At 42.2% G+C, this 26,891-nt stretch overlaps 1 protein-coding gene across 2 annotated transcripts; it reads right to left on the bottom strand.

Moving 5' to 3' along the window:
- Positions 1 to 3,466: 3,466 nt before the first annotated feature.
- On the bottom strand, positions 3,467 to 22,094 carry LOC106603001 (tRNA-splicing ligase complex subunit RTRAF). 2 transcript variants are annotated; one of them, XM_014196108.3, is made up of 8 exons: positions 21,920 to 22,094; positions 21,238 to 21,362; positions 20,185 to 20,284; positions 19,457 to 19,534; positions 12,682 to 12,770; positions 12,367 to 12,435; positions 11,695 to 11,743; positions 3,467 to 4,151 (listed from the first exon to the last, which is right to left on the bottom strand). In XM_014196108.3, the coding sequence occupies exons 1-8, from the start codon at positions 21,978 to 21,980 to the stop codon at positions 3,997 to 3,999; spliced, it is 726 nt and encodes a 241-aa protein (XP_014051583.1). In that variant the 5' UTR covers positions 21,981 to 22,094; the 3' UTR covers positions 3,467 to 3,996. The 2 variants fall into 2 exon arrangements, with proteins under 2 accessions (XP_014051583.1, XP_082831002.1); XM_082974876.1 differs by having other exon boundaries at positions 19,457 to 19,545; positions 20,187 to 20,284.
- Between the last annotated feature and the right edge of the window lie 4,797 nt (positions 22,095 to 26,891).

Genomic DNA, 26,891 nt, shown 5'->3' with positions numbered 1-26,891 from the left:
GAACTTGTAAATCAAGCGGCCTCACTCTACAGAAACATCATTATGCACGCACACAAACAAATCTTGACTCATGTTTGGTGACGTTCCAGGTTCTTTTTTGCAGTCGTGCTACGCATCTCAGAAGTTTTCTATATGAATTGGTAACAAGACACTTCCTTAGACGTTGTGAGATCTAATCATCTGTTGAGCGTGCCTGCAAAAAAAGCCAATCTGGAATGCCGTCAATATTACCCTTAACCCTCACATGGGAGTGATAGCAATAGCATTCACTGTCGCCAGTGGTTTTGGTGGAAATAAAATCAGATGAACTCTCCAACTTGAATTGGACTGTATGCTTATGTGAGAGAAATTATGTATTCACCTTATTTGTTGGCAATGTAACAATTATTTACTTAACGAACAGTAAGATATTTCTGTCCTGCTAATGCTGTGTTTTATGGTCTCCATTCTAGCACCTGTTGTTGAGGACATGGGTTCTACTAGAGATAGCTTGAAGCTGACAATTGATTTGTGTTGGTGATAAAAACCTAAAAGCTAGCAGTCTATAGGCAGAGAGTCTGGAAGAGTTAAGAACAATGCCTTATTGTCTCATCTTCCTGGCATCTGGGAAAGTAAGTAAGGTGGCTTATGGGAAGGTTAGAAATGACTGACTAAGCAATCTTGGTATCAGCTATATAAAAACTATGCATCTTCAATAAAGGCTAGACTCTCAGCCTAACCGTCTCATTATTGCAATAATTAATCGATATTAAATAAAGATGATTGTTTGAAGAAATGACCAAGTCTCTCTCAGTACTGAATTTCCACGACACATGCCTTTTGCGGGTCATTTAGGATAAAAGCAGTCTGTGTAGCCTGAAAGGCTATTTTCTTTTGCAGATTTAGCTTGTGCGAAAGCAGGGAGCCTCAATACAGTGCATTCGGAAAGTATTCAGACCCCTTCCCCTTACTCTAAAATTGATTTAAAAAATGTAATCTAGACAATACCTCAATGACAAAGCGAAAACAGGTTTAGAAACATTTGCAAATACCTTACTTACATAAGTATTCAGACCCTTTGCGATGAGACTCGAAATTGAGCTCAGGTGCATCGTGTTTCCATTGATCATCCTTGTGATGTTTCTACAACTTCATTGGAGTCCACCTGTGGTAAATTAAATTGATTGGACATGATTTGGAAAGGCACACACCTGTCTATAAGGTCCCACAGCTGACAGTGCACGTCAAAAAAACAAGCCATGAGGTTGAAGGAATTGTCCGTAGAACTCCGAGACAGGAATGTGTCGAGGCACAGATCTGGGGAAGGGTACCAAAGCATTTCTGCAGCATTGAAGGTCAAAAAGAAGTGGCACAGTGGCCTCCATCATAGTAAATGGAAGAAGTTTGGAACCACCAAGACTCTTCCTGGAACTGAGCAATCAGGGGAGAAGGGCCTTGGTCAGGGAGATGAACCCAATGGTCACACTGACAGAATTCCTCTGTGGAGACTGGAGAACCTTCTAGGACAACCATATCTGCAGCACTCCACCAATCAGGCCTTTATGGTAGTGGCCATACGGAATACACTCAGTAAAAAGGCACATGACGGCCTGCTTGGAGTTTGCCAAAAGGCACCTAAAGACTCTCAGACCATGAGAAACAACATTCTCTGGCCTGATGAAACCAAGATTGAACTCTTTGGCCTGAATGCCAAGTGTCACATCTGGAAGAAACCTGGCACCATCCCTACGGTGAAGCATGGTGATGGTAGCATCATGCTGTGGGGATGTTATTTAGCGGCAGGGACTGGGAAACTAGTCAGGATCGAGGGAAAGATGAACGGAGTAAAGTACAGAAAGATCCTTGATGAAAACCTGCTCCAGAGCGCTCAGGACCTCAGACTGGGGCGAAGGTTCACCTTCCAACAGGACAACGCAGGAGTGGCTTCGGGAGTCTCTCTGAATGTCCTTGAGTGGCACAGCCAGAGGCCGGACTTGAACCCGATGGAACATCTCTGGAGAAATCTGACAGAGCCCGAGAGGATCTGCAGAGAATGGGAGACTCCCCAAATACAGGTGTGCCAAGCTTGTAGCATCATACAAGACTGTAATCGCTGCCAAAGGTGCTTCAAGAAAGTACTGAGTAAAAGGTCTGAATACTTATGTAAATGTAATATTCCAGTTTTTGATTTTTAATACATGTGCAAACATTTCTAAAAACCTGTTTTTGCTTTGTCATTATGGGGTGTTGTGTAGATTTATGAGGGGGAAAAAAACAATTTCATCCATTTTAGAATAAGGTTGTAACATAACACAATGTGGAAAAGGTCAAGGGGTAGGAATACTTTCTGAATGCATTGTACTGGGGGCCATACTTAATTTTGATGTTACGTATCAGAGCGGACACCTGCAACAAACAAAAAGACGCCAAATGACCGAGGCTGTGCATACAACCTGTCAACTAGCAAGTTCCTCAAGTAGAAGGCAACTGCTGCCAAATCACTGTACTAAAGACCCAGGTGACGAAATGTGACCGGTCTTCGCAGAGACATCAAAGCACTTCAAAGCCATAGAAACCTAGTGGCAAGAGCCCTATGAGCTCAGTCTTGCATTATATGATTGGACAAAGCCATTGATCACGTGGTACCATTCATTCCTATATGAAGACTCAATAGAGCATTGAAGAAAAATGCAGTCAGTTAAGATGGCGTCTCACGGAGACATGCGCAGTTTGAGCAACTCCAGGAAATTAGGTTGCAGGCTAGCTCAGTGTTGCCCCATCTCATTGAGTAACTCAAGTTGAAGGCTGACCGGGATACTGCAGGTTGCCATTAGCAACTAAATTATCCTCCGTGTGCGCATTTTTTTGATAATCGATTCAAGGACATACAGCTGGTGTATTAGAAGCAATTATTGGTACCAGAATTGTCCTTGATTTTATTTTATTTTTTTAAACTTTGACCTCTCAAGATTTCCATTCACGATAATGGGGATCCTGTTTTCTGCTAACAATGCCTTCAGTCCCGCAATTGGCCTTGAATTTCGGTGGCTTCAATGAGAGGGGGCAGTCATTCTCCCCTGGTATTTACGGAGGTAAAAAATAACACGTTTGGAAAGTAATGTTTGTTCTGTGACAGATGATAGCCGAGTGTGGTGTAGTTGTCAAGGATGTTCACTGTCCTGTGACCTAATGTAGTTATCTGATGCAGGGAGACTAATGATAGAGGGTCGTTTTATGGTGCTATTTCGGGCGAGTCTTGAAGTGCTTTCCCGTGAGAACCCTTCTGTCATAGACTTCTACAGAGGCGTCAAATGAAGGACACTTGCGACAAAGCAAGGATTTCACCAACCACCAACAAAGTACATTTCCAAACATCAACTGTGACTTCCCTCCCCCGCAAATAAAGTTTTGTAAATTTGTTTTACCTCATTTCATACTTTGGCTTTTTATAAAAATAATAAATAAAACTAGATTTTTGACCCATAAGTCCAGTTATATCTGTCCATGTGTATTGAATGAACACACAGCAATGCAGTATTTGAGTATTCTGTGCACTAATCGTTTTGTATTTCACCACATGGTCGCCAAATATTTGTTCTACCAGTTTTTTAATCCTTTATCTTTCCTAAGATGTAATTCCTGACTTGTTTAATCGCTCATTCCATCTCAAGGGTAATTTCTGCACAGAATCTGATAGCACTTCCCATTTCTTACGAACACAAACCAACGTTTCTTTCCCCCCCAATGTATTTCATACATTCTCATTCCAACACTCATGCCACAAATGCATTTCTTTCTCAAAAACAAAAAAAACTAGTCCATTTCATTCCAACCGTCCCAAATCCTTCACAAAAAATTAAAAAAGAAACTCAAAAGGCTTAGTCCTAGTTGTTGGGGGACTAAAATAAAATAAGGACAAGGTCTTGGACCAATATCCATGTATAGTTTGTGTGGTACTTTTTCACAGACTGTATGTTGGGGGTTAAAGGCAGAGGTCAAGGGGTCAGCCAGGCCAGGTCATCTGCCGACCTTGCCCAGGCGGTGGTCTGTCTTCGGGTCTGCGATTACGGCCTGGACGGCTACGATGGCCTCATTGATCCGGGTCTGCAGGTCTCGTAGTTCCTCGATGTGGAGCAGACGTAGGATCTGAGCCGCTTCGTTCAGGGTGGCGTCTGCAGAGAAAGGAGGCACACACCGTTAAAGGCCATGTTCCAGAGGAAGCATCAGATTATGCTCAGTCGGTGATCAGCAACTGAGGCCACAGTTATGTAGGACCACATGTATGAAGTAGGATGCATGTAATTGTGCTTTTGTTTTCCCCATGATATCTTCTACCAAAATAAGGGGTTTGATAAAGCCATATTGCATCTTTGTAGTGATCCATCAAAACACTTCCATACATCCTTCTCAAGAAGGCACAACCCCTGACATAGCCTGATATTATGTTGACATGACAGGCCACTTCAAACAAAGTGGTTCACGGGGAAATGACACACTAGTGGTTCCTCAATTAAAACATTATGCCTTCAGGATTTAGAGGTAATTTGAGGTTTAGTGCGTTACCCTGCGTCACTGCTTCCATTGCTCCAGACCACCGCAAGGGGGAGTTAGAGCACTGACTATGCTTTTGGGTCCCAAGGCCTAATGTATCTCTACCTGACAATGAACGGGCGATATAAACTGATAATTGTGCATGACTTCAAAATTGAATTTCAATTAACTGAATGATGAGGATGAAGGTGATTGAATTTAGAACAATAGTGTAAGAATTGATATTCCTCTGTCCCACACACACACCTGAAAAAAAATACACTTTTGTTTCTATTTGGTCAGAAGAAGCTGTAACTGCAATGTAGCATATTGCTTACTGAAACTGTTGTTATACTAAGGTTTTTATTCTAAGAAAAACTAAAATGTTCAGTTATATTCCATGATATTCTTAAGAAATGTGTTGACTGAATATAAGCAAGTGATGTCTGCTAAATAATCAAGTTGATGGCGCAGTCATAGAGCCTCGGCACCTACATAAAGCTGAGTGACTCACTCATTTCATTCATGGCTTTGGATCAAAATAAACAAGTACCAACATTCTTTCCGATAGTCTTTAATAAAGAAATGTTTTGGATATCTTGACCTGGACACCATGTATTATGGTCTCTAAAAGGAAAAATATTACCAGTCTCTTGCGCATGTCATTTTCCAGATTTGCCCTAATGAAAAATGCCCCATAGATATTAATTTATAATCCTCCAATCCTCTAAATGTAATTATTGGCGGAGAGCCATATAGATTGCAAAATAGTTGGGAAGAGATTTGCGATGGCACATGGTTTATGAATTGACGCAATTTCCCATGTCACCCACACGCACTTTAAACATTTGGATAATAAAGCATTTAAAGGCTGACATTGGTTGATTTTATGCATTCATGAATTAAATCGCTTTAGCTGACATGTTGCGGTTCATCTAATGAAGGTGCACATGGGCCTATTTATATAATGAATAAGAATTCGGAGGGCTGAAATTATTAAATATTAAAGCATTGGACCCATCACTAAAGGCATCAGTCATACAAGAATTATACTTAAATCCGGACTGGTTTTGCAGCACGCAGATTCCAGATTGCCTTTGCCGATCACTCATCAAACATCAGTGAGTTGATGGCTTGAATACTCTCGCTGGAAATGGTAGATGCTGTATTTTTGGTTGATTGCCAGGCGGCATTGGCAGAGAGCGACCTGTTTAAATTGTATGAGCAAAAAACATTCAATTTTATTTGGAATGGCAAGCCAGGCAAAATTAAAAGGGCCTATTGTCTCACCCCATGTTCAAGAATGGCCTTTTCCCCTTTTTTCAGATTACAACTGCTCACTTTCAGTTATTTGAAAACAATCTCCAAAATATTGTTATTTTTAAAACAAGGACTTCAAAATGAGATCGTGAACTCCGCAAACAACGTTTCCAGTCCGAGACTGAGAATGGTAAACGACTAATTAATCCATCCACCCATTATGGGACTATTAGCAGGACAATAGACTCTTGACAAGGAGGAGGGTCGGGGGAGAATTGTATCGTTACGGATTAAATGTTTTCCGTTGATCCCAAACAAGTTCGATCGGGTTTAAATCAGGAGAAATACATGTATATTTTTAGATATACTGCAGGCCTACCAAAGGTGTTTAGATCTTTTATTTAACCTTTATTTTACTACTTACTCTGCTGGCGTCTGGACCCAGTTTATGCCCTCATTTGCAATGCAAATGCAGGTGGCAGAGGACTTGAAAATTAGCCGGAGCTGAGAGGATCACCAAAACTAAAGAGAGTTATTGGTTTCAGTGCATTTTCTTAAAAAAATAAATGATATAGCCTATCAATGTGTAGGCATATTGTGTAATAAAATCAATAATTGTGTACTAAAAATGTGAATGTGTTTTTGTAGAGCATACAACGATGCCGACAACCATTCGTTGAGATCAGTGGACAAAGGGCAGAACAAAGGGCCACACCGAAAAAAACTCATGACTCACCAACTGGGATGGATCCCGAGGCAAATTTGGCTTCTTCATCAAAGTCTTTATGCTTTCGTCAATAAAATAATGATAAAAAAGTACTCTCACCAGCTTTGATCCATGTCTGGGCCTGAAGGACGCAAAGTTATTTGTTTGTCAGACGAATCATTGGGTCGAAACTACAGAACAGTGCAAAACAAGAGAACACACATGGTTAATGTTCTGAAAAACATTATTTTTATGTCATGGCTCCCGAGTGGCGCAGCGGTCTAAGGCACTGCATCTCAGTGCAATTGGCATCACTACAGTCCCTGGTTCGAATCCAGGGTGTATCACAGCCGGCCGTGATAGGGAGTCCCATAGGGCGGCTCACAATTGGCCCAGCGTCGTCCGGGTTTGGCTGTCATTGTAAATAAGAGTATGTTCTTAACTGACTTGCCTCGTTACAGTGGCTATTCATCCCGCTTCGCGTTTTTTCTATTTTGTTGCATTACAACCTGTAATTTAAATAGATTTTTATTTGGATTTCATGTAACGGACATACACAAAATAGTTCAAATTGGTGAAGTGAAATAAAAGTTTGTTTCAATTTTTTTTAAACAATTAAAAAACAGAAAAGTGGTGCATGCATATGTATTCACCCCCTTTGCTATGAAGCCCCTAAATAAGATCTGGTGCAACCAATTACCTTCATAAGTCACAATTAGTTAAAGTCCACCTGTGTGCAATCTAAGGGTCACATAATCTGTCTCAGAATCTCAGTATATATACACCTGCTCTGAAAGGCCCCAGCGTCTGCAACACCACTAAGCAAGGGGCACCACCAAGCAAGCGGCACCATGAAGACCATGGAACGCTCCAAACAGGTCACGGACAAAGTTGTGGAGAAGTACAGATCAGGGTTGGGTTATAAAAAAATATCAGAAACTTTGAACATCCCACAGAGCACCATTAAATCCATTATTAAAAAATTTTAAGAATATGGCACCACAACAAACCTGCCAAGAGAGGGCTGCCCACCAAAACTCACAGACCAGGCAAGGAGGGCATTAATCAATCAGAGAGGTAACAAAGAACCCAAAGATAACCCTGAAGGAGCTGCAAAGCTCCACCGTGGAGATTGGAGTATCTGTCCATAGGACCACTTTAAGCTGTACACTCCACAGAGCTGAGCTTTACGGAAGTGGCCAGAAAAAAGCCATTGCTTAAAGAAAAAAAATAAGCAAACATGTTTGGTGTTCGCCAAAAGGCATGTGGGAGACTCCCAAAAGAAGGTACTCTGGTCAGATGAGACTAAAATTGAGCTTTTTGGTCATCAAGGAAAACGCTATGTCTGGCGCAAACCCAACACCCTCATCACCCCGAGAACACCATCCCCATAGCGAAGCATGGTGGTGGCAGCATCATGCTGTGCGGATGTTTTTCATCAGTAGGGACTGGGAAACTGGTCAGAATTGAAGGAATGATGGATCGCTCTAAATATAGGGAAATTCTTGAGGGAAACCTGTTTCTTGAGGGAAACCAGCAGGACAATGACCCTAGACATACTGCTAAAGCAACACTTGAGTGGTTTAAGGGGAAACATTTAAATGTCGTGGAATGGCCTAGTCAAGGCCCAAACCTCATTCCAATTGAGAATCTGTGGTATGACCTACAGATTGCCGTACACCAACAGAACCCATCCAACTTGAAGAAGCTGGAGCAGTTTTGCCTTGAAGAATAGGCAAAAATCCAAGTGGCTAGATGCACCAAGCTTATAGAGACATACCCCAAGAGACTTGCAGCTGTATTTGCTGCAAAAGGTGGCTCTACAAAGTATTGACTTTGGGGGGAGAATAGCTATGCACGCTCAAGTTCTGTTTTTTGTGTCTTATTTCTTGTTTGTTTCACAATAATAATTATTTTGCATCTTGAAAGTGGTAGGCATGTTGTCTAAATCAAATGATACAACCCCCCCCCCAAAAAAAATCTATTTTAATTCCAGGTTGTAAGACAACAAAATAGGAAAAATGCCAAGAAGGTTAATACCTTCGCAAGACACCGAAAATAAAGGTTCAATAAAATAAAAATAATCGCTTTAGCCGACATGTTGCGGTTCATCTAATGAAGGATTGACTCGATCTATAAGCCCAGGACGATAGTAAAACGGGCAATAAGATACACTACAAGAAAGGGAACACATATATAACCGTAGAAAACGATTGCAGGTCGGAGGGCCATCTAACAAGTGCAGATCGGAGGGCCATCAAGCGAAACAGACCAATGAAGGACGGTTAAACAGAGGGAGTATCTATGACTGAGGACTGGGTAGGGTAGGGGGCCCACGCCCGCTTCTCCCTTCCCTCAGAGCAGGGTTCTGTGCCGGGAGGGTCGGGAGGGTTGTTTAATTTCTCGCCCGAGTTCGGATCCCTGCATCTCATGTTGCCTGGGTTGCACCCGACCGGCTCCATCCCCCCCTTTCCCCGTTAGGCACGGCCGCATGGCGCACCCCCAATATCAAGGTGCACAAGGTCCTATTTATATAATGAACATGAATTCAGAGGAAAGAAATTAAATATTAAAGCATTAGACCTCTCACCAAAGGCGTCAGTCATACAAAAGTTATACTTAAATCCGAACTGGTTGGAGATTACAGTACATGGCCATGAAGGCTAGATCATTTTTCAAGCTGTTCAAACATTCATAGATGACCAGCAGGGTCAAATAATATAAACAGTGCTTATAGGGGGGGGCAACCGGTTAGCACCTTAGGAGTAAAATGTCGGTTGTCTTTTCATAGCCGAGCATTCAGAGGTCAAGACAGCGTGTGAATGAGTAAGAGAGAAAAAGAGGATCGAAACACTAACCCATGGAATATAGCAATAAGAATGTCAGTTTAATGCAGATCACCTATTATCCTTCTCAGAATTAAGAATTGTGTGTTCAATTATTTGTGACATTGTAGCCGCGTGTGGTCAACTATTTCAGCAACGTTTTGTGCTACTCTGCAACAAGCATGGTCTTGATAAATCAATTCGATTTTTATTTTCACTGAATCTCTGTTTTGGTATTGGTTAGACTACAATGAGGGTGTGGAAATGTTAGTATTGTAGCCTACTCCCGACCAATCACGTTGTACAGCGCCATATTTTCCTAACGTTTCTTTTTTCTTTTTTTCTTGGAATAGAAACATCATAATATTAAGCAAATTAAGCTAAATTTCTTAGCATAAATCCCATATACTATGTTCTTACAAAAAAGGTTTTAAATTCTCTAGTACAGCCAATATTAAAGACTGTCAAATGCTTCTCAAAGATGCCCTCTGGTGGTCAAACTAGCACTAACTAGCATTAATGCAACAATGGCTGACACTTAACTTCTTTGGGGTAGGGGGCAGTATTTTCGCGTCCGGATGAAAAGCGTGCCCAGAGTAAACTGTCTGCTACTCAGGCCCAAAAGCTAGGATATGCATATTACAATTGGATAGAAAACACTCTGAAGTTTCTAAAACTGTTTGAATGATGTCTGTGAGTATAACAGAACTCATATGGCAGGCGAAAATCTGAGAAAAATCCAACCAGGAAGTGGGAAATCTGAGGTTTGTAGTTTTTCAAGTGATTGCCTATCCAATATACAGTGTCTGTGGGGTCATATTGCACTTCCTAAGGCTTCCACTAGATGTCAACAGTCTTTAGAATGTTGTTTCATGCTTTTACTGTGAATGGGGAGAGAATAAGAGCTATTGGAATCAGGTGTCTGACAGAATGGCATGAGCTCAGTCATGCGTGCGGCCGTGAGAGCGAGCTGAGTTCCTTTTCATTTCTGAAGACAAAGGAATTGTCCGGTTGGAATATTATTGAAGATTTATGATAAAAACATCCTAAAGATTGATTCTATACATCGTTTGACATGTTTCTACAAACTGTAATGCAACTTTTTAGATTTTTCGTCTGGACTTCTGCATTTGGAATAGTGAACTGAACGTGCGAACAAAAACGAGGTATTTGGACATAAATATGGACTTTATCGAAACAAAACAAACATTTATTGTGGAACTGGGATTCCTGGGAGTGCATTCCGATGAAGATCAAAGGTAAGTGAATATTTATAATGCTATTTCTGACTTCTGTTGACTCCACAACATGGCGGGTATCTGTATGGCTTGTTTTGGTGACTGAGCGCTGTACTCAGATTATTGCAAGGTGTGCTTTCGCCGTAAAGCTTTTTTGAAATCTGACACAGCGGTTGCCTTAAGGAGAAGTTTCTTTAATTCTATGCATAACAGTTGTATATTTTATCAACGTTTATGATGAGTATTTCTGTAAGTTGAGGTGCTCATTCACCAGAAGTTTTGGAGGCAAAACATTTCTGAACATTACATGCCAATGTAAAATGGGTTTTTGGATATAAATATGAACTTTATCGAGCAAAACATACATGTATTGTGTAACATTGAGTCCTGGGAGTGTCATCTGAAGAAGATCGTCAAAGGTTAGTGATTCATTTTAGCTGTATTTCTGGTTTTGTGACGCCTCTCCTTGCTTGGAAAATGGCTGTGTGGTTTTTCTTGTCTAGGTGCTGTCCTAACATAATCTAATGGTATGCTTTCGCCGTAAAGCCTTTTTTAAATCGGACACTGTGGTTGGATAAACTTTTCGTTAATCTTTAAAATTGTGTATAATACTTGTATGTGTGAGAGATTTGAATGATGAGATTTTTGTTGTTTTGAATTTGGCGCTCTGCTATTTCACTGGCTGTTGGCGAGTGTGGTATGTGGTATACGCTAGTGTCCCACATACCCCAGAGAGGTTAAATAACGTGCCACAGAATTCTGCGGCAGCCCGCAAGGTGTGCTGCAACTTTTACAGGAAGAACCACTGTAGTCTCCACAATGACACGTTCCATGCCTTGTTTCCTTTGCGCAGATTTGTCTCCAACTGATCTGGAACAGATCTTGACACAATGTGATGGCCATACCCACCCAAGCAATCCTACAGAGTATTACATCAACAGTACAGTCAAGATAAATGCCATGTCTATCATATCAATAGGACAGCATGTTTGGAGACAATTTAGATGATTATAATTGCCTTGGGCACAAGAAGATGGGAGAATTAAGTGTTTAAAAAGGTAATTTAGTCAAAGTCCATTTATGAGGAAATTAAGTATGCACATTGTTTAAAAATGAGTGTGTGTGCATCACTTCAAACTCGACTGCGAGCACTCACCTCCGGTATCAAAGCCGAGGATGTGCTTGTCCAAGGCCACAGGGAGACCCTTGAGGAGACAAGGCAAAAACAGGAAGAAATACATCACGGCAATAAAAAGCAAATCGGGACACATTAAGTGCCAATATAGTGTATGTCCGGCCGCTTAAAATACCATAACCACCTAGACTCCCCCCAGACCACTGCACACAGGCCTTACCTATCATACTGTGGGGCCGTATGTATCAAGCATATCAGAGTAGGAGTGCTGATCTAGGATCAGGTCCACGTTCGATCCTATTCATTGCGATTCAAAAAGCAAAACGGATCCTGAATCAGTACTCAGATGCTTGATACATACGAGCACTGAGCAGTAACTTGTGCTGAGAGTTCCCATGTATTATCATGTCAGATTGAGAGAATAGAAGTATGTCAGACTTGGGATAAAATTACATTTGTTTTCTTTCAAATACACTCTGCGCTTAATTGAGCTTTCCCAGTGCAAAACCTGTCCATCTGGCACACCAGGCAGGCTCAATTCAACGTAAACGAAAACAAATACTGTTTGGACCCAGGTCTGAAATATTGTGGGTACTCTTTTGGATCACATTTCAAAACAACGCATTTTGATGAAGCCTAAATGTGTAGGTGGATCTCCGTCAGTCAAAGACTCAATCTTCAAAAGTAAATCACCTCTTTAGACTGGCTGGCCTTGGCTATGGCTTCTGGGGTCAGTCTTTCTTGGATAAGGATCCTTATAGCCTGTTAGACAAGGGAAATGACCACACCATTGTTATCAAATCTGAAATCAGCACAGGTTCGTCATTTATAACCTGTTCATAAGAAATGAGTAAGACCCTTTTCAAAGTAAAGTGCCGATCTGAACTGTACGGACTCAGATATTTTGGGTGAGTAACCAGGACCACGCACTACAGCTAGGCTTGGCTCAGTAGTGTGAAAAGGATATTAGTATGTCTGATATGGGGCTCGGTTGCCGCTGGTTCTCACCTTCAGCATGACTAGGTAGTCGTCGTGACGCTGGATCTTCAGCAGGCTAGCAAGGCCTAAGACGCCAGCCTTGAAGTCTGGGTTGCTGCCTTGAGGAGCACACACACTTATTGTCAACACAACATGGAGGCTGTTGACTCAGTTACATTCATGAAGTCAGCTGGAGTCACAAGTGTCCCCGTTGGTGCGATTCTGTGTGTGTGCGTGGTGTGTAATATATATATATATATATATATATATATATATATATATATATATATATATATTACACACACACGTCAAAAGTTCGTACACGTACTCATTCAAGGGTTTTTATTTATTTTAACTATTTTCTACATCTTAGACAACATCAAAACTACGAAATAAGGTATGTCGGGTGATTGTCCTGTTGAAAAACAAAATGATAGTCCCACTAAGTGCAAACCAGATGGGATGGCGTATCGCTGCAGAATGCTGTGGTAGCCATGCTGGTTAAGTGAGCCTTGAATTCTAAATAAATCACTGACAGTGTCACCAGCAAAGCACCTAGGGTTGCAAAGGGTCGGAAACTTTCCTGTAAACTTCTGGAAATTTTCCATGGGAAGTTAAGCCCGGGAATTTTTCTTAAATTCATGAAAAAAAAGTTAGCTTATAACAGTGAAAGTTTTTGGTGATATATACATAATTCTAGGTCTTGTGGCATATCCTAAATTCAACAGAATTGCAACCCTCTGCATGCACAGTGCATTCTTCCATCACATTTACAGCTGATACTCAAGATCTTGCACACTAATGAGACGCTATTGAGCCCACACTACTACACTGTCTGAGCCAAGGACTACAGTTGAAGTTGGAAGTTTACATACACTTAGGTTGGAGTCATAAAACTCATTTTTCAACCACTCCACAAATTTCTTGTTAACCTGTTAGGGCTAGGGGGCAGTATTGACACGGCCGGATAAAAAAACGTACCCGATTTAATCTGGTTACTACTCCTGCCCAGTAACTAGAATATGCATATAATTATTGGCTTTGGATAGAAAACACCCTAAAGTTTCTAAAACTGTTTGAATGGTGTCTGTGAGTATAACAGAACTCATATGGCAGTCAAAAACCTGAGAAGATTCCTTACAGGAAGTGCCCTCTCTGACAAGATCTTGTTCTTTTTGTCTCTGTTTATTGAAGACTGAGGATCTTTGCTGTAACGTGACACTTCCTACGGCTCCCATAGGCTCTCAGAGCCCGGGAAAAAGCTGAATGATATCGAGGCAGCCCCAGGCTGAAACACATTATCGCGTTTGGATAGTGGCCGGTCAGAGTACTCTGAGACTCAGGCTCGTGCACGAGATGTTTTTATTTTCTCTCTCTTTGTACGTATACACGCTTTCCCGGTCGGAATATTATCGCTTTTTTACGAGAAAAATGGCATAAAAATTGATTTTAAACAGCGGTTGACATGCTTCGAAGTACGGTAATGGAATATTTATAAATTCTTTGTCACGAAATGCGCCATGCTCGTCACCCTTTCGGATAGTGTCTTGAACGCACGAACAAAACGCCGCTATTTGGATATAACAATGGTTTATTTGGGACCAAACCAACATTTGTTATTGAAGTAGAAGTCCTGGGAGTGCATTCTGACGAAGAACAGCAAAGGTAATAACATTTTTCTTATAGTAAATCTGACTTTGGTGAGTGCTAAACTTGCTGGGTGTCTAAATAGCTAGCCCTGTGATGCCGGGCTATCTACTTAGAATATTGCAAAATGTGCTTTCACCGAAAAGCTATTTTAAAATCGGACATATCGAGTGCATAGAGGAGTTCTGTATCTATAATTCTTAAAATAATTGTTATGTTTTTTGTGAACGTTTATCGTGAGTAATTTAGTAAATTGTTAGTAAATTCCCCGGAAGTTTGCGGGGGGGTATGCTAGTTCTGAACGTTACATGCTAATGTAAAAAGCTGGTTTTTGATATAAATATGAACTTGATTGAACAAAACATGCATGTATTGTATAACATAATGTCCTAGGTGTGTCATCTGATGAAGATCATCAAAGGTTAGTGCTGCATTTAGCTGTCTTCTGGGTTTTTGTGACATTATATGCTAGCTTGAAAAATGGGTGTCTGATTATTTCTGGCTGGGTACTCTGCTGACATAATCTAATGTTTTGCTTTCGTTGTAAAGCCTTTTTGAAATCGGACAGTGTGGTTAGATTAACGAGAGTCTTGTCTTTAAAATGCTGTAAAATAGTCATATGTTTGAGAAATTGAAGTAATAGCATTTCTAAGGTATTTGAAAATCGTGCCACGGGATTCAACTGGCTGTTGCGTAGGTGGGACGAATTCGTCCCGCCTAGCCCAGAGAGGTTAAAGGCAATTCAACCAAATACTAATTGAGTGTATGTAAAATTCTGACCCACTGGGAATGTGATGAAAGAAATAAAAGCTGGGGAAAAAAAATCACTCTACTATTATTCTGACATTTCACATTCTTAAAATAAAGTGGTGATCCTAACAGACCTAAAACATGGAATTTTTACTAGGATTAAATGTCAGGAATTGTGAAACACAGTTTAAATGTATTTGGCTAAGGTGTAAGTTAAATTCAAACTAACTGTACATGCTTTCTGGTAATTTGTTATTACAATGGGTGGGGTGAATGTATTTTATATGACATACATTATTTTTTGTTAACTAGTAAATAGTAGCCTTTAGCAAAGTGTGTTTAAATCATTTCTAACTTGTTAATTTCTGCTAGTTAATTTTTGCTACCATGTGATTTTAGCTTGCTTAAGCCTGCTAACTGAGGAGTGTTAATTCACCTGTTTCATTTTAAAACATTTATCTTAGAAAGGAGTTGTTTAATCTAACTGCTTAACTATTTATCTGTACATGGAATTGCATTAGTTTTTTCTCAAATGTTTTCCTAATCTTTACAGGAAAAAGCCACAGGCACTATCTGTAGAAGGAAAAGCTGTGTACATTTGCAAATACTGTGTCCAATCATCATGTGTCAAGAATGCAACAAAGATGCAGAATCATCTGGCCAAGTGCATAAAGTTCCCTCAGCGCTCACAACAAGCAACCTCTGACAAGTCCCTCTACTTCTATTCGAGGTGAAAATGATGAATCAGACACCTTATCAATAGCAACAGATCATGGTCCTCCTGGAATCATTTGTTTTTTTGACTCAATGAAGGGACGAAGTCAGAGAAATTCTGATGAATGTCTTGCTCGAGCTGTGTATACAACTGGTTCACCTCTGATGCTCACAGGCAATGTGTATTGGAAGAGATTTCTGAATGTTCTTCGCCCAGCTTACACCTCTCCAACCAGACCTGCTTTATCTACTCATTTGCTGGATGCAGAGTTCAACAGAGTTCAAGTGAAGGTCAGGCAAATCATAGAGAAAGCAGACTGTATTGCAATCATCTTTGATGGGTGGTCGAATGTTCGAGGGCAAGGAATAATTAACTACATCATCTCCAACCTTCAACCAGTATTCTACAAGAGCACAGACACAGTCACACCAGTCTCTACATTGCAGATGAGCTGAAGGCAGTCATCAATGACCTTGGACCACGGAAGGTATTTGCACTGGTGACAGACAATGCTGCGAACATGAAAGCGGCTTCGTCTAAAGTAGATGAGTCCTCACATCACACCCATTGGCTGTGCTGCTCATGCATTGAATCTGCTCCTCAAGGACATCATGGCACTGAAAACAATGGATACACTCTACAAGAGAGCCAAGGAAATGGTTAGGTAGGTGAAGGGTCATGAAGTTATAGCAGCAATCTACTTTGCCAAGCTAAGTGAGAAGAAGCTTGAAGCTGCACAACAACACCCGTTGGGGTGGTGTCATCATGTGTGACAGTCTCCTGGAGGGTAAAGAGTCTCTCCAAGAAATGGCCATATCACAGTCTGCCGATATGGACAGCCCCATCAAGAGGATCCTCCTGGATGATGTATTTTGGGAGAGAGTGGTAAGCAGCCTGAAACCTATAGCAGTAGCTATTGCACGGATTGAGGGAGACAATGCCATCCTGTCTGATGTTCAGACTCTGCTTGAGGATGTAAGAGAAGAAATCCGTACTGCCCTGCCCACTTCACTGTTGCTCCAAGCGGAGGAAACTGCAGTTCTGAAATGCACCCAAAAGCGTTTAGACTTCTGCCTGAAGCCCATAGACGCCGCAGCATACATGTTGGACCCCAAGTATGCTGGCAAGAGCATCCTGTCTGGTGCAGAGATCAACAAGGCCTATGGTGTCATCACTACCGTGTCTTGCCACCTTGGCCCGGATGAGGGAAAAGGTTCTTGGCAGTCTGGCGAAGTACACTTCCAAGCAAGGGCTTTGGGATGGAGATGCAATATGGCAGTCATGCCAACATATCTCATCAGCCACCTGGTGGAAGAGACTTCGTGGATCTGAGGCTCTTTCCCCTATTGCCTCCATCATCCTCCAAATCCCACCAACATCAGCCACCTCAGAGAGGAACTGGTACTTGTTTGGGAACACCCACACCAAAGCATGCAACAGGCTGTCCAATACAAGGATTGCAAAATTGGTGGACATCCGGGCAAATTTGAGGCTTTTTCAGCCTGACAATGCACCATCCTCAACAAGGTTGGAAAGTGACAGTGAAGATGAGGCCTCAGAGTCTGATGTTCAGGAGGTGGACATTGAGAAGGTCCAGGGAGAAGACATGGAAGCCTGAGAGGAAGACAACCAAAGCTTTAATTTCTAGACTATCATTTTACAAATGTATGTTGTTGTTCAGTGAAATCATCCCATGTGAAGTCAACTCATTTAATTAAAGTTCAATTCGTAACTAAATTGTTTGGGGTTTTTTTCTATTGGAAGGATTTAATCATTTTCAATTATGTCTACTTATGATAAGGTAAAAGGTATATGTTTCTGTCTCCATATAATATGGTAAATATATCCAATGCAAAAAAATTGACATTTAAATTGTATTAATATAAAATGTCCATATATTTCCGTTAATTCCCATGGAAAGTTTCCACCTCTGAATATTCCCCAAAATGTGCAACCCACATCACCTCCATGCTTCACGGTGGGAACCACACATGCGGAGATCGTCCGTTCACCTACTCCACGTCTCACAAAGACACGGCGGTTGGAACCAAAAACCTCAAATTTGGACTCATCAGACCAAAGGACAGATTTCCATCGGTCTAATGACCATCGCTCGTGTTTCTTGGCCCAAGCAAGTCTTCTTACTATTGGTGTCCTTTAGTAGTGGTTTATTTTTAGCAATTCGACCATGAAGGCCTGATTTACGCAGTCTCCTCTGAACAGTTGACGTTGAGATGTGTCTGTTGCTTGAACTCTGAGAAGCATTTATTTGGGCTGCAATCTGAGGTGCAGTTAACTCTAATTAACTTTGGGTCTTCCTTTCCTGTGGCGGTCCTCATGAGAGCCAGTTTCCTCACAATTTTCCAGATTGACTGACCGTCATGTCTTAAAGTAATGATGGACTGTCGTTTCCATTTGCTTATTTGAGCTGTTCTTGCCATAATGTGGACTTGGTATTTTACCAAATAGGGCTATCTTCTGTATACCACCCCTACAACTGATTGGCTCAAACGCATTAAGGAAAGAAATTCCACAAATATACTTTTAACAAGGCACACCTGTTAATTGAAATGCATTCCAGGTGACAACCTCATGGAGCTGGTTGATAGAATGCCAAGAGTGTAAAAAGCTGTCATCAAGGCAAAGGGTGGCTACTTTGAACACTCAAATATAACATTTTGATTAACACATTTTTGGTTACTACATGATTCCATATGTGTTATTTCATAGTTTTGATGTCTTCACTATTATTCTACAATGTAGAAAATATAAAAAAATAAAGTAACTCTTGAATGTGTAGGTGTGTCCAAACTTTTGACTGGTACCACACACACACACACACACACACACACACACACTTACATTACATATATACATACAAACTACTGTTCAAAAGTTGAGTCACTTAGAAATGTCCTTGTTTCTGAAAGAAAAGCACATTTTTTGTCCATTAAAATAACATAAAATTGATCAGAAACACAGTGCAGTGTAGACATTGTTAATGTTGTAAATGACTATTGTACAACATTAACAATGTAATGGAATATCTACATAGGCCCATTATCAGCAACCATCACTCCTGTGTTCCAATGGCACGTTGTGTTAGCTAATCCAAGTTTATCATTTTGAAAGGCTAATTGATCATTAGAAAACCCTTTTGCAATTATGTTAGCACAGCTGAAAACTGCTGTTCTGATTAAAGAAGCAATACAACTGCATTCTACAGACTAGTTGAGTATCTGGAGCATCAGCATTTGAGGGTTCGATTACAGGCTCAAAATGGCCAGAAACAAGTAATTTTCTTCTGAAACTCATTAGTCTATTCTTGTTCTGAGAAATGAAGGCTATTCCATGCGAGAAATTGCCAAGAAACTGAAGATCTCGTACAACGCTGTGTACTACTGCCTTCACAGAACAGCGCAAACTGGCACTAACCAGAATAGAAAGAGGAGTGGGAAGCCCTGATGCACAACTGAGCAAGAGGACAAGTACATTAGAGTGTCTAATAAGTCTGGTGGTCTGGCCCAGACACGGTTGAGCTAACCCACTTTAGTACTACGTTGTTCACTGGTTTCTACAATCAAACGATTCTATCACAGAACATCAGGGACAGAGAAAGGAGTAAAGAGGATGAGAGTAGAGGTAAGGGGAGAGAGGGGATAGACATTTAGAGAAAGGAGTGGTTATGCTCACTGTCCAGATGGATGAGGGGATCTGAGGGTTTCTCCGCCTTGGTGGCTGTGGCTTGCGGGCAATTCTTGTACTTCTCAACTGGGGAGCCAGTAGGACACACAACATCCAGACAGTGACCACTTAGTCCATGCCCCCCACTAACTACATACTACTACCACCATCAAACTGTTTATACAACAAAGACTTGCTTTAGTAGTGTATAAGCTCATATTTAACATTCCTGAACAATGACAATACAGTGTATGGCAAGAGAGGGTGGAACCACAACTAGATTATCCCTTATGGTAGAACAGCCCAAGATGCCACTGTTAAGACAATGCTGCCATCTAGTGGCTAAAGAACGCATGATCACCACCACCCCCACAACAATACTATACAGTACATCCCTCACACTCAACTCAGTACCTCGAAGCCAGTTCCACTGCTTTAAAAAAAACAAAAAAACATTGGGACTGATTTAGACCTGGCACACCAGGTGGATGCAATTAATTATCAGGTAGAACAGAAAACTAGCAGGCTCTGGACCTCATTGGGTAAGAGTTGAATACCCCTGCTACACGGTATCTCCAAGTAAAGGTTGGTTGAAAATGTACTGTATTGTCATCTTCAATGGACTACAATAGTTAAAGTAGTAATATGCCACAACAAGTAGCCCAAGTACACACAATGGGCACCAAATCATATGGTAACATTTTTTTCAATAAAGCAAAAGAGAGAAAATACTGTACCATTGTCGCCATATTCCAACCGAACGGCTAGACCCAGCAACCAGTCCACTGACTCCTGTCTCTCTTCGACAGTGAATGGGCAATTCACATCTTGAAGATACTGCATAGGAAACAGAGTCAGGCTCATGTTCCGTAGGGAGAAAACTTGCCCCAGTGTGCCCTCCTGAATAGGTGTACCGTGTATACGAGGTGCCTGAGATCATAGCTGTGATACACTCTTTTTCAGTGGCTCACATCCATCGGAATGTTGTTGTTACTAGCTGTCCCCTGGTAGCTCTTTTTTTCAGAGCACTTGGGCCCAGGGGTGTATTCATCAGCGCACACCGTAGAAAAATGTTATGCACTGGAAAAACTAAAACAAGCGCTGACAGGGGCTATGTCTCAATAGTCTTTCCTCGTCCCATCCTCCCCTTGCCTCTCTCTCAAAAATGTCAGTTGGAAGCGAGGATTCGAGGACAGAGGGCGCTTCCCGGTCAGGGAACAGGGATGGTAACTTCACAACCCCAATGGAGGTTCTCCAATGAAGAAGAGAGCATCACAGCTATGGAGACCATTGATGAGGGTGGTAAATCGGCTTACTATGAGCATTTAAGAATTTTTAGGCCTACTGACTGATCTTGGGGCACGTTGAACAGGACACAACGTTTTGGAATGTTCAGATAGATGTAGGCTAATGTAGAACAAACACGCCTCTCCAACATTTAGAACAACTAATTATGTCAGTTCTATTCATGGTATTTCGATCTGCAACATTCGACAACTGAAATGGCTTGATTGTTTTGCTCATGATGTAAACAGTTAGGGAAGGGGTTGAGAGAACACATTGATAATTGATATGGTGATAAAGTGGGAAAAGAGCCCCACCATGGTTCAGTAAGGAGAAAATGTAACACATGGAGATACTACATAAACTTCTCCAATAAGAAAGGACACAGATACATCGCAAAACTTATTGCTACAGTGCACCCTACTGAACACAATCCATGTCGTGTTACTTGGATGTAATATGACCCAAGGGTTGATTCCAGTATAGTAACTAGCCTTGCTGCTCACCTGCTCAAAGGACTTGGGCCATCCCGAGCTGGGGATATTCCTCAGGTTGCCCCGGTCTTCAATTTTGTAGTGTCTGATTTTCTGGTCCTCCAGCCACACAATGAAATTCCTGAACTCTGTCTCATCTGTGCAAAACAGAATATTAGCTAAGTCAGTGACATAGTTAGATGCACTCTGCAAAGCTAACTGACCTGCACAAATGTGCCAGTGGTAGTACATTTTCCTTTAATATGAAATTATAGTTTGTATATACAACCGGCTTAAATTCACATACGACTAGTCACAATACAGAGAAACAAGGCATAGATACGGTATCAATTTCCGATGTCACCCCTAACCTAGTTACGTTCTCGGCCTCCACTGCCTGTTTGGCACTGTTAGTAAACTCCCCAAAAGCTAGGTAATTAGCTAACGTTACCTGAGCTAACGCACAAAAGTACAAAACCTGACCACCTAACACAAATCACAGGTTCATCATTTTTAATGACATAAACCCAGCCAATATAAACAAAGCCTGCATACATATTACAGGTGTGGCTGTATTGAAATGTATTAGACGGAGTAAGAGCTTGTTAGTTAAAAGGTAGATGCTAACTAACATATTTGAGCATGGCCATGGCTAGCTCTGAAAATGCACGTCATTCATTAGCAGATAACTCGTTTATCGTGCTTTTGTAGCTACCTTTACAGTCAAACCCAGAGGGGTTATGGTAATCCAACGCTGTCAGTTTCCTTCGAAACATGTTGACAAGTTGTTGTTCTAGCTATCTTTATAACTAACGTTAGAGAAACTTTTAGCGAGACACCTCTTCTACTGTGGCTAAACCTGCAGACTTCTTCTGTGGGGTTTAACGGCGGTTGGCATCAAGTGTTTATGGTGCATTACCGCCACCAACTGTACAGGGGTAAAACAATAAAGAAAAGGCGGTGGGGTTGCTTAATCCACACAAACTAAAACATATTCCATACCCCCACGGGCTCCCGGGTATGAGATGGTGGTACTGCTTGTGCCAGTAGCTCAAGTACATCCTTTGCCGTAAAATGGAACCGCTCTGCTGCATCCTGGCCCGGGTACCTGGCCCAGGTATCCTGGAAGGATATTGACCTCATTCCGTAAGTAGAGGATGCCTGGTTATTCTTTAAAAGTGCTTTCCTCACCATCTTAAATAAACATGCCCCATTCAAAAAATGTAGAACCAGGAACAGATATAGCCCTTGGTTCACTCCAGACCTGACTGCCCTTGACCAGCACAAAAACATCCTGTGGCGCACTGCATTAGCATCGAATATACCCCGCGATATGCAACTTTTCACAGAAGTTAGGAACCAATATACACAGGGAGTTAGGAAAGCTAAGGTTAGCTTTTTCAAACAGAAATTTGCATCCTGTAGCACAAACTCCCAAAAGTTTTAACACACTGTAAAGTCCATGGAGAATAAGAGCACCTCCTCCCAGCTGCCCGCTGCACTGAGGCTAGGAAACACTGTCACCACCGATAAATCCACAATAATTGAGAATTTCAATAAGCATTTTTCTACGGCTGGCCATGCTTTCCACCTGGCTACCCCTACCCCCGGTCAACAGCACTGCACCCCCCACAGCAACTCGGCCAAGCCTCCCTCATTTCTCCTTCACCCAAATCCAGATAGCTGATGTTCTGAAAGAGCTGCAAAATCTGGACCCCTACACAGACAATCTGGTCCCTCTCTTTCTAAAATGATCCGCTGAAATTGTTGAAACCCCTATTACTAGCCTGTTCAACCTCTCCTTCGTATCGTCTGAGATCCCCAAAGATTGGAAAGCTGCCGCAGTCATCCCCCTCTTCAAAGGGTGAGACACTAGACCCAAACTGCTACAGACCTATATCTATCCTACCCTGCCTTTCTAAGGTCTTCGAAAGCCAAGTTAACAAACAGATCACTGACCATTTCGAAATCCACCGTACCTTCTCAGCTATGCAATCTGGTTTCTGAGCTGGTCATGGGTGCACCTCAGCCATGCTCAAGGTCCTAAACAATATCATAACCGCCATCGATAAGAGACAATACTGTGCAGCTGTATTCATCGACCTTGCCAAGTCTTTCGACTCTGTCAATCACCACATTCTTTTATCGGCAGACTCAACAGCCTTGGTTTCTCAAATGACTGTCTCACCTGGTTCGTCAACTACTGGTGAACCAGGCGAGGCAGTCAAAACAACGGCGCCGCAGAAGGGGCAGATGGAGCAGTCTTCTGGTCAGGCTCGGTAGACAGGTACATCGCCCACCGCTCCCGAGTATACTACTTGCCAATGTCCAGTCTCTTGACAACAAGGTAGACAAATTCCGAGCAAGGGTTGCCTTCCAGAGAGACATCAGAGATTGCAACATTCTCTGCTTCATGGAAACATGGCTCACTCAGGATACGTTATCAGAGTCGGTACAGCCACCTGGTTTCTTCACGCATCGCGCCGACAGAAACAAACATCTCTCTGGTGAGTAGAAGGGCCTTATGATTAACGAGTCGTGGTGTGATCATAACAACATACAGGAACTCAAGACCTTTTTTTCACCTGACATAGAATTTCTTACAATCAAATGCCGACAGCGTTATCTACCAAGAGAATTCTCTTCAATTATAATCACAGTCGTGTATATCCCCTGTCCCCAAGCATACACCTCGACGGCCCTGAAAGAACTTCATTGGACTCTATGTAAACTGGAAACCACATATCCCGAGGCTGCATTTATTGTAGCTGGGGATTTTAACAAGGCTAATCTGAAAACAAGGCTCCCTAAATTTTATCAGCATATCGAATGCGCGACCCGGGCAGGCAAAATCCTGGATCCTTGTTACTCTAACTTCCGCGACGCATACAAAGCCCTCCCTCGCCCTCTTTTCGACAAATCTGTCCTCGACTCCATTTTGTTGCTCCCAGCCTATAGACAGAAACTAAAACAGGAAATGCCCGTCCTCAGGTCTGTTCAACGCTGGTCTGACCAATCTGATTCCACACTTCAAGATTGCTTCGATCACGTGGACTGGGAAATGTTCCGGAAAGCATCGAACAACGTCATTGATGTATACGCTGATTTGGTGAGCGAGTTTATTAGCAAATTCATCGGTGATGCTGTACCCATGGTGACTATTAAAACCTTCCCCAACCAGAAACCGTGGATTGATGACAGCATTCGAGAAAAACTGAAAGTGCGAACCACTGCTTTTAATCAGGGCAAGGCGACCGGAAACATGACCGAATACAAACAGTGTAGCTATTCCCTCCGCTAGACAATCATGACTATCGCCCCGTAGCACTAACTTCCGTCATCATGAAGTGCTTTGTGAGACTAGTCAAGCATCATATCACCTCCACCCTACCTGACACCCTAGACCCACACCAATTTGCTTACCGCCCCAATAGGTCCACAGATGACACAATCGCAATCACACTGCACACTGCCCTAACCCATCTGGACAAGAGGAATACCTATGTAAGAATGCTGTTCATCGACTACAGCTCAGCATATAACACCATAATACCCTCCAAACTCGTCATTAAGATCGAGACCCTGGGTCTCGACCCCGCCCTGTGCAACTGGGTCCTGGACTTTATGAAGGGACGCCCCCAGGTGGTGATGGTAGGAAACAACATCTCCACCCCGCTGATCCTCAGCACTGGGGCCCCACAAGGGTGCATTCTCAGCCCTCTCCTGTCCTCCCTGTTCACCCATGACTGCGTGGCCATGCACTCCTCCAACTCAATCATCAAGTTTGCAGATGACACTACAGTGGTAGGCTTGGTTACCAACAACGACGAGACAGCCTACAGACAAGAGGTGAGGGCTCTAGGAGTGTCGTGTCAGGAAAATAACCTCACACTCAACCTCAACAAAACAAAGGAGATGATCGTGGACTTCAGGAAACAGCAGAGGGAGCACCCCCCCTATCCATATCGATGGGACAGTAGTGGAAAGTTTTAAGTTCCTTGGCGTACACATCACGGACAAACTGAAATGGTCCACCCACACAGACAGAGTGGTGAAGAAAGCGCAACAGCACCTTTTCAACCTCAGGAGGCTGAAGAAATTTGGTTTGTCACCAAAAACACTGACAAACTTTTACAGATGCACAATCGAGAGCATTCTGTCGGGCTGTATCACCGCCTGGTACGGCAACTGCTCCGCCTACAACCGTAAGGCTCTCCAGAGGGTAGTGAGGTCTGCACAACGCATCACCGGGGGCAAACTACCTGCCCTCCAGGACACCTAGACCACCCAATGTCACAGGAAGGCCAAAAAGATCATCAAGGACAACAACCACCTGAGCCACTGCCTGTTCACCCCGCTATCATCCAGAAGGCGAGGTCAGTACAGGTGCATTAAAGCTGGGACCGAGAGACTGAAAAACAGCTTCTATCTCAAGGCCATCAGACTGTTAAACAGCCATCACTAACATTGAGTGGCTGCTGCCAACATACTGACTCAAATCTCTAGCCACTTAATAATTAAAAATTGGATGTAATAAATGTATCACTAGTCACTTTAAACAATGCCACTTTATATAATGTTTACATACCCTACATTACTCATCTCATATGTATACACTGTACTCTATACCATCTACTGCATCTTGCTTATGCCGTTCGGCCATCGCTCATCCATATATTTATATGTACATTTTCTATTCATTCCTTTACTCTTGTGTGTATAAGGTAGTTGTTGTGAAATTGTTAGATTACTTGTTAGATATTACTGCATTGTCGGAACTGGAAGCACAAGCATTTCACTACACTCGCATTAACATCTGCTAACCATGTGTATGTGACCAATAACATTTGATGTGATTTGATTTGATTTACTTCTCAGACAGAGTTCAGTGTGTCAAATCGGAGAGCCTGTTGTCCGGACCTCTTGCAGTCTCTATGGGGGTGCCACAAGGTTCAATCTTCGGGCCGACTCTTTTCTCTGTCAGAGCAGCTCACAGATCACTGCACCTGTATATAGCCCATCTGTAAATAGCCCATCCAACTACCTCCTCCCCATACTGTTATTTACTTTATTTATTTTGCTCCTTTGCACCCCAGTATCTCTACTTGCACACTCATCTTCTGCACATCTATCACTCCAGTGTTTAATTGCTGTATTGTAATTATTTCACCACTATGGCCTATTAATTGCCTTACCTCCCTTATCCTACCTCATTTGCACACACTGTATATAGATTTTTTCTATTGTATTATTGACTGTATGTTTGTTTATTCCATGTGTAACTGTGTTGTTGTTTGTGTTGCACTGCTTTGCTTTATCTTGGCCAGGTCACAATTGTAAGTGAGACCTTGTTCTCAACTAGCCTACCTGGTTAAATAAAGGTGAAATAAATAAATACAATTTTTTTAAATCCACAATATCTTCCATTCTTCCGGACCTTTTCTCCACCTTAGCCGTGCCATTGACCACCATTGTCATTTAAACCACAAATTGACCGGGAGTCCCATAGGGCACACAATCTGCCCAGCGTCGTCCGGGTTAGGAGAGGGTTTGGCTGGGGGGGCTTTACTTTGCTCATCGCGCTCTAGCAAGTTCTTGTGGAGGGAGGCTGACTTTGGTCGTCAGTTGGGCGGTGTTTCCTCCGACACAATGGAGCAGCTGGCTTCCTGGTGCAGCTGGCATCCAGG

Source organism: Salmo salar, chromosome 01, assembly GCF_965601325.2.
Source record: "Salmo salar chromosome 01, fSalSal1, whole genome shotgun sequence".
Lineage (NCBI taxonomy): Eukaryota > Metazoa > Chordata > Actinopteri > Salmoniformes > Salmonidae > Salmo > Salmo salar.
Note: the sequence above shows the minus strand (reverse complement) of the source record. Positions and strands in the feature narration are given on the sequence as shown.

Coding starts and splice junctions, on each gene's coding strand:
- LOC106603001 (XM_082974876.1), bottom strand. CDS start 21,980: ATGTTTCGAAGGAAACTGACAGCGTTGGATTACCATAACCCCTCTGGG. Junction 11,744..12,366: donor AGGCCAGCCAGTCTAAAGAG/GTGATTTACTTT, acceptor TGTCTCCTCAAG/GGTCTCCCTGTGGCCTTGGA. Junction 4,152..11,694: donor CCTCGGCTTTGATACCGGAG/GTGAGTGCTCGC, acceptor CTTTCTCTGCAG/ACGCCACCCTGAACGAAGCG.